Source organism: Salmo trutta, unplaced genomic scaffold (genome assembly GCF_901001165.1).
Source record: "Salmo trutta unplaced genomic scaffold, fSalTru1.1, whole genome shotgun sequence".
Lineage (NCBI taxonomy): Eukaryota > Metazoa > Chordata > Actinopteri > Salmoniformes > Salmonidae > Salmo > Salmo trutta.
In genome coordinates, this window is record NW_021822697.1 from 74,572 (window position 1) to 81,931 (window position 7,360).

The following is a 7,360-nucleotide window of genomic DNA, read 5'->3' on the forward strand; positions in this document are numbered from 1 at the left end:
CTGATCTTGAAAGTGATGTTAATTTTTGTTTGTTTTGTTTTTATTTAGCTGTATAGATTAATCATCTGGAAGCAAAAGTGGTTTCAAGTGGATAGAAACATGGACTCATTTATATATATTATATAATTTATATATCTTTCAATAAGACTATTTTGACCATAGAATATCTGGTGTTATGAGACTCCTCAATCATAACCATTGTAAACAAACTAGTGAAAATCACCAGGAAACTCAATGAACACTCCTCTCTGTCACTGTGCTGTGTCATTACGTAGGCAAGGGGTTAATAAAAACACGTTAATTAATTTGTACATATATTGAGTAATGTTACTTTTTTATTCAGCTATGATGCAATATAAAGTGTATCCATGTCCTCAATGAAGATATATTCATTAGTTCTCATCTCTAACCTCTCACTCGTTATGCCAGTGGTTCCCAACCTTTTTCGGTTACTGTACCACCAACTGAATTTTGTTCTGCATTTTAACAGAAAGCCTATGGTCTCATGAATCTTCTCAAGTACCCCCTGTGGATGGGCCGAGTACCCCCAGGGGTCCTGTACCCCTGGTTGAGAACCACTACTCTCCTCTCATGTCCTTTCTCAGCTTCCGTACTTTCTGTTGGCCCCGCCCCTTTGTTTCTTTTCTCCTCGAACGTGAAAAGGTCGCGTTTCAAAAGCTAGCTAGCTAATAGTACACTGCTAAATACAGGGAAATATTTTTTCTTAAATCGAGCTGGTAAGTTAAGTATCAGGTATCTACCAGCAGTCATAAAGGTCGTCTAAACGTTGTAATTAGTTGATAGGTTTGCATAACCGTTAGCTAGTCTAGCTACCTGCTCTGCTTAGCTGCTGTTTAGCTTGGTAGCTAGCTAGCTAATTGCTCCTGCTAACTAATTTGAGGCTGTGCTCAAATTGAGTCGATATAATAATACAATTATTGTTTCTGCTGACTGGTAGCTACATGCATATCGATTGTAGATGTGTATAATCAATAGTTACTGTTGTACTTTCTGTTCCTCTTTTCTTAGCTTGTTAGCTAGCGGAATTATGCTTCCGGGTTGGATCCTTCAAAATAAAATCCCTCATGGGAACGTTGAAATGTTATTAAATCGGCAAATAAATGTGTCACTGATATTGTTCTATTAACTAAAAATACACATTCATTATACAAAAGGTAAATATTTGACACACTTGACAAAAATTGAATCGGACTATACATGTAGATATTGAATGGTACAAACAGTTTTTGTTTCACTCCATATCCTCCTATGTACACAGGTGACCATACAAGATCTGGTGTTATGAGACTCCAGTTCTAGAAGACTTGTGAATAAACGCAGCCCACTTGGCGTTGTTTTCACATCATTTTAATTCAATTACTTTGAACCAACATGGAATAGACCTTGAATTGACGTCTGTGCCCAGTGGGAGGAGAGATACCTCAAACTTGTGACAGCTCCATTCAATAACTAGGTGTTATTATTGCTGTTTTTACCAAGAATCATTCTAACTCAACAGACAATATGAGTCAAAAGAAGGGAACGTTGATGGATGAAATCGAAAAGAGTTTATGGAATTTGACTGAGGACAATTTACGTTACCTATGTGAACATCATGGACATGATGGACCTGAAGTTAAAGCAATGGATCACCGGTCGTTGCGGCGTAAAATCATGGAGGAAATGTGGGACAATACGGATTCAATGAAATCAGAGGAGCAGGGAATATCTTGGTTAGTCCAACTGAAGGAGGACATCAGAAAGATACAGGAGGATGCTAGTGGTGCACCCGTGAGCCCCAGCAAAGCCGATGAAGATGATCCTGTAGACTGCGATGATGAAGAATGGAATGGAGAGGGAGGGGCTGGGTTACCTAGCAACAGGTTGGAGGTGGAACCCATGAGTCCCAGCCAATCTGATGATGATGACGCTGCAGACTGTGACGCAGGGGACACAGATTGGTTGCCTAGCAATGGGCTGGAGGCAGAGTCCATGAGTCCCAGCCAGTCCGATGATTGTGATGCTGCAGACTGCGATGAAGAATTGGACAGGGAGGTCAGGGATTGGATGGTTAGCGATGGGCTGGAGGTGGAGTTATCTCCAAAGAAGCACACACCAGAGCAGAAGGTGAATATTTATTTTCCCAGTCAGAAAGTATTTATTTTTCCAGTCGAAAAGTGAGCATTTTCCCAGGCAAAAAGTGAGTATTTATTTTCCCAGTCAGAAAGTGAGTATTTATTTTCCAGTCAAAAAGTGAGTATTTATTTCCCTGTCAAAAGGTGAGTATTTCATTCCCAGTCAAAAAGTGAGTATTTCATTCCCAGTCAAAAAGTGAGTATTTAATTCCCAGTCAAAAAGGTAGTATTTATTTTCCCAGTGAAAAAGGTAGTATTTATTTTCCCAGTCAGAAAGTGAGTATTTATTTCCCTGTCAAAAAGTTAGTATTTATTTTCAAGTCAAAAAGTGAGTATTTAATTCCCAGTCAAAAAGTGAGTATTTAATTCCCAGTCAGAAAGTGAGTATTTATTTTCCTAGTCAGAAAGTGAGTATTTATTTTCCCAGTCAGAAAGTGAGTATTTATTTTCCCAGTCAGAAAGTGAGTATTTAGTTTGTTTCTCAATGCTTTCATTGATTCCTCAACAACTTATACAAGGCTTTGGGAGAATATCAGATGTTCTTCCTCTTAGACTTTCTCCTTAATTGAGAAGGAGGAGGTTGAGTAATCGAGGATGAGAGGAATTGAAAGACTTCAAAGTTCTTTGTCAGGTAGGAGAGGGTTTCCCATCCTGATTAATTAAGTCTCTTTTTGTGATTTCTAGGACAAGCGTCGCCCACCGAAGACCCTTTGTCGTGCCTCTCCCGGTAGCGCCTTAATTTGGGGTCTGAAGAGGGTGTCTGTGCAGCTGATGGACTGCAGGAAACCACCAGGGCAGAAAACCTGCAAGAAAACACACTCCTGTGCTCAGTGTGGGAAGAGTCTTGCCACAAAAGACATTCTGGAGCGACATCTGCTAACTCACACTGGAGAGAAACAGAAAAATATATGCGCTGACTGTGGAAAAGTATTCAGTACATTTTCCAGCCTTACCAGGCATCTGAAAACTCATACTGGAGAGACATGTCATGTTTCTGAAACCACATGCTCTGAATGCGGAAAGACATTCAGTACACATTCCAGTCTTAGGAGACATCTGCTAACTCACACTGGAGAGAAACCATATGTTTGCCCTCGTTGTAAGAAAGGTTTCAATGATCCAGGAAACTTGAAGAAACACATCAGGAGAGCTCACCCAGGAGAGAAGTTGGGTGTGGAGAGGCTCTACCGTGAACCGTGTCCTCACTGTGGGGAGAAGTTTCCCACAAAGAAGGCTTTGGAGGAGCACCTGGTAACCCACACAGGAGAGAAACCTCACCAGTGCTCTGACTGCGGGAAGGGATTCAATGAATTGTCTAGTCTTAAGAGGCATCTGAGAACTCATACTGGGGAGAAACCATACATTTGCCCTCGTTGCGGCAAGCCTTTTAATGATCCAGGAAACTTGAAGAAACACATAAAAAGAACTCACTCCGGAGAACATTCCAAAGAGAAACCTTCTGAGAACAATGTTGGTTCTTCAGAACAGGAGGAGACAGTAAAGAAGCCAGTCCTTCATCCATGTTCTCACTGTGGGAAGAAGTTGTCAACCAAGACGAGACTAAAGATTCACCTGAAGACCCACACTGTAGAGAAATCTCACGTCTGCCCTGACTGTGGGAAGAGCTTTGCTTTCCGTCCTTCCTTGACCAAACATCAGAAACTTAGTCATTCAGAGCACGGAGAAGTGAAACGGCACGAATGTTCAGTGTGTGGTAAAGTCTTTAATCAACCAGGAGCCTTGAGGTCCCATCAAAGAACACACACTGGAGAGAAACCTCATCTCTGTGCTGACTGTGGGAAGAGTTTCTCTTTTCAGTCGTCTCTGAAAAGACATCAGGCACTTCACGCAGCAGGTAGTGCAAAGCCCCACATGTGCTCTGTCTGTGGGAAAGGCTTTAGAGATTCTGGATACTTAAAAAAACATCAAGCCATCCATTCGGAAGAGAAACCTCACCTCTGCTCTGATTGTGGAAAGACTTTTGCATCCTTATTTACCTTAACAAATCATTCCAAATTGCATCGTTTAAACAGAGACCAATTCCAATGCCCTGAATGCAAGCGCCATTTCCCAACAAAGGAACGGCTGACAAGCCACCAGAGGACGCATACCGGAGAGAAACCATTTCGCTGCTCCCAATGCCACAAACGCTTCTCTCACTCAAGTAGTTATCAAAGGCACCTTCGTATGCACACTGGGGAGAAACCCTTCATTTGCCCCCTTTGCGGGAAGCAATTTAACGACTCTTCGAATCTTAGAACACATGTTAGAAGACATAAAGGAGAGAAGGTAGGCAAAACACAGGTCTCTGAGCCATGCCCTCACTGTGGGAAGAGGCTGGCTTCTAAGGCAGGGTTAGAGACTCACCTGCGGACCCACACTGGAGAGAAACCTCACCTCTGCGCCGACTGCGGCAAGAGCTTTGGCTTCCACTCAGCTTTGAGAAGACATCAGAAAACGCAGCACGGAGAGCAAGTAGCGAAGCCACACGTCTGTTCTGTCTGTGGAAAAGGTTTCATGGAATCTGGAGCGCTGAAGAAACATGTGGTGACCCACGAGGAGAAACAGCACCTCTGCCCCGACTGCGGGAAGACCTTCAGGGTGCTTCAGGCCTTGTCAAATCATCAGAGAACCAAGCATCAGAAAACAAACGAGCAAGTAAGAGAGAAGAATCCGTTCCTCTGCCTTACTTGCGGCCAGGAATTCAATTCAAAGCATAGATTGGTAATCCATGAGAGAAAGCACACAGGAGAGAAGCCTTACCAATGCTCCCATTGCGACAAACGCTTCACTGAGAAGTCTTACATGAAACGCCACCAGACGGTGCATACGGGAGATAAACCTTTCCAATGCTCCGTCTGCGATATGAAGTTCTCGCATGGTGCATCTTTAATACGGCACCGCCTAATACACTCAGGTGAGAAACCGTACCACTGCACTTACTGCGACAAGAGTTTCTCTCAGTCAAATACGCTGAAAACACACATACTAACGCACACCGGAGAGAAACCGTACCAGTGCCCCGACTGCGGGAAGCGTTTCACTGAAAAGAAAGCCATGAAAAAACACCAGCGTGACACACACGGGACAGAGACACACAGCAACACACACGGGTCAGGAGCACACAACTCTGCTTTCTCTTTGCCTGGTAAAAAACAGAGATTGAGTCAAGACCGGAGCCCTCGAGCAAAGCCGTACCAATGCCCTGACTGTGGCAAGTGTTTCTCAGAGAAAAGAGCTCTTACGAATCACCAGAAGACACACCGGAGAGACAGCGCCCCCTATTGGTCCGGTATACTGCAGCGATGGAGTCAAGACTCACAACACTCTAATACTGACTCAGACTCTGACCAAGACCAAGACTGGACCTCTTTATAAAGACTCAGACCAAAACTCAAAGACAGGACAGACCAAGGCTCAAACCAAGACTCAGACCTCTTTATAAAGACTCAGACAAGACTGGACCTCTTTATAAATACTCAGACCTCTTTATAAAGACTCAGACCAAGACTGGACCTCTTTATAAAGACTCAGACCAAAACTCAAAGACAGGACAGACCAAGACTCAGACCTCATTATAAAGACTCAGACAGGACCTCAGTATTGACCCCCAGTCAGATGAGACCAGGACCTCATTAAAACAGGGCAGATATGATTGTGTTGTCTTGTTTTGGCCAGCAGTTCTCCAGGCTTTTTCCTCTTCACAGTATGTTAACCGTCAAGTCTGACAATTCTGCTTTAATTAGGAGACATTTTGTTTTGTTGCATGTTTTATTGAGACTTTGCCCAATTATATAACATAATATATATTATTGAAGAAAAAAGTAATTGCGCCAAGAGCGTGAGATCATTTGGTCTGGAGTCTGGAAACACCCAGACGACGAGATCAACACTCCATCTTTGGTGTAAACAAGCTAAAGGATGAGAAAACAACCTCAAATTCATAGACATGGCAACAGAAGGCTGCCCATAGCATTTTACACAGCTACCGTTTACAGCCATTGGATTTAAAATGGATTCATTCATTGATTGACTGTTCTTTGTCCTTCAAGATAACATTTCCACAACTCTTTAGTTACCAAGAAACAAGACAATTAGAAACAAGTGCCCCTCTACCTAAGAGACTCAATGAACTTATAGTATATTGACGTTTCACAGTTGTGTATAGCAAGTCATTTTTTGTTTTACATTTTTAGGGCTCTATTCGATCAGATCCGTTTCAGTGGTGTCGGAGGTAGAACTGCGTTAGAGCTGTCAAATCCATAAGCGGCTCCTGGCGTTATACCCAAAGCGGACATTGCAATCGGCTCCACAGTCGCATTAACAGAAATCCAACGCAGCCTTGTTTAGAAGTTGGAACACTGGAATGTGATGTAATCTACAGCCAGTTGAATGATTTTTAAATCTTAGTGTATTCTTTCTATGTATAGTCGACAGCTCCAGCAGTTCCCCCTCAGACGCCACCAAAACGTCCAGTATGCCGGTTAATCTCATTGAATCTAGGCCTAAGTATATACTTTGGCAGATGATATTGAAGAATGTGTGTTTCAAAGGCTGTTTGAGTCTATGGAAAAACATGGAAACCGTGACAGTAAACGTGTTTGAACTGAGTTCTATTGTAGTTCTTGTCTTCAGTTATTTGACTGTCTGGTCAGTGGAGAGTTTTAGAGATCAATATGGACATGAAGTGTAATTAATTGGAGGTGCAGTTAGATAATTATATACATGTAATTTTGACTAACACTATCCAGATATAATTGCTACTGGTTTTCTAGCCTTCAGTGCCGGGCAGTTGGGTGCCTTCATTGGCAGGGACGTAAGAACCATTTAAATTGTGATCTGGTCTGCACCATCATATCAATGACCAGGGTTGGCACTTCACAGGCAAACTGACAGACATATAGAAAAATCTTCCACTTTTAGAAATTGAAGGATAAACTGATTGGAGCTCATTTCTAATAAAAACACATGATACCTTAAGGTTTGATTATATTTGTTAAGATGTGGATCTGTCTATACATGTTTGTGTTGAAAAAAAATGCACAAAAACTGAAGAAAACACCTACACCAACGGCTGAGATGTAACGTTGCCATGGATATAGAACAGTTCTAAATAGATCCTACACCGACGGCTGAGATGTAACGTTGCCATGGATATAGAACAGTTCTAAATAGATCCTACACCGACGGCTGAGATGTAACGTTGCCATGGATATAGAACAGTT

The 7,360-nt window shown here is 42.4% G+C and overlaps 1 protein-coding gene across 5 annotated transcripts; it reads left to right on the forward strand.

Annotated features, from left to right (window-relative positions):
• The first annotated feature begins 599 nt into the window (after positions 1-599).
• Positions 600-6,745, forward strand: LOC115183739 (zinc finger protein 585A). Of its 5 annotated transcripts, none has more exons than XM_029744825.1 (3): positions 600-2,127; positions 2,820-5,550; positions 5,699-6,745. In XM_029744825.1, exons 1-2 carry the CDS (start codon positions 1,525-1,527, stop codon positions 5,511-5,513), a joined length of 3,297 nt encoding a protein of 1,098 aa, XP_029600685.1. In that variant the 5' UTR covers positions 600-1,524; the 3' UTR covers positions 5,514-5,550; positions 5,699-6,745. The 5 variants fall into 5 exon arrangements, with proteins under 5 accessions (XP_029600685.1, XP_029600682.1, XP_029600684.1 ...); XM_029744822.1 differs by having other exon boundaries at positions 601-1,175; positions 1,280-2,127; positions 2,820-6,745; XM_029744824.1 differs by having other exon boundaries at positions 601-753; positions 1,280-2,127; positions 2,820-6,745.
• The last annotated feature ends 615 nt before the right edge of the window (positions 6,746-7,360 follow it).

What these genes read in the sequence shown, in the direction of transcription:
- LOC115183739 (XM_029744825.1), top strand. Translation starts at nt 1,525, where the DNA reads ATGAGTCAAAAGAAGGGAACGTTGATGGATGAAATCGAAAAGAGTTTA. An exon ending in AGCACACACCAGAGCAGAAG is followed by an intron (nt 2,128 to 2,819) that starts GTGAATATTTAT and finishes TGTGATTTCTAG; the next exon opens with GACAAGCGTCGCCCACCGAA.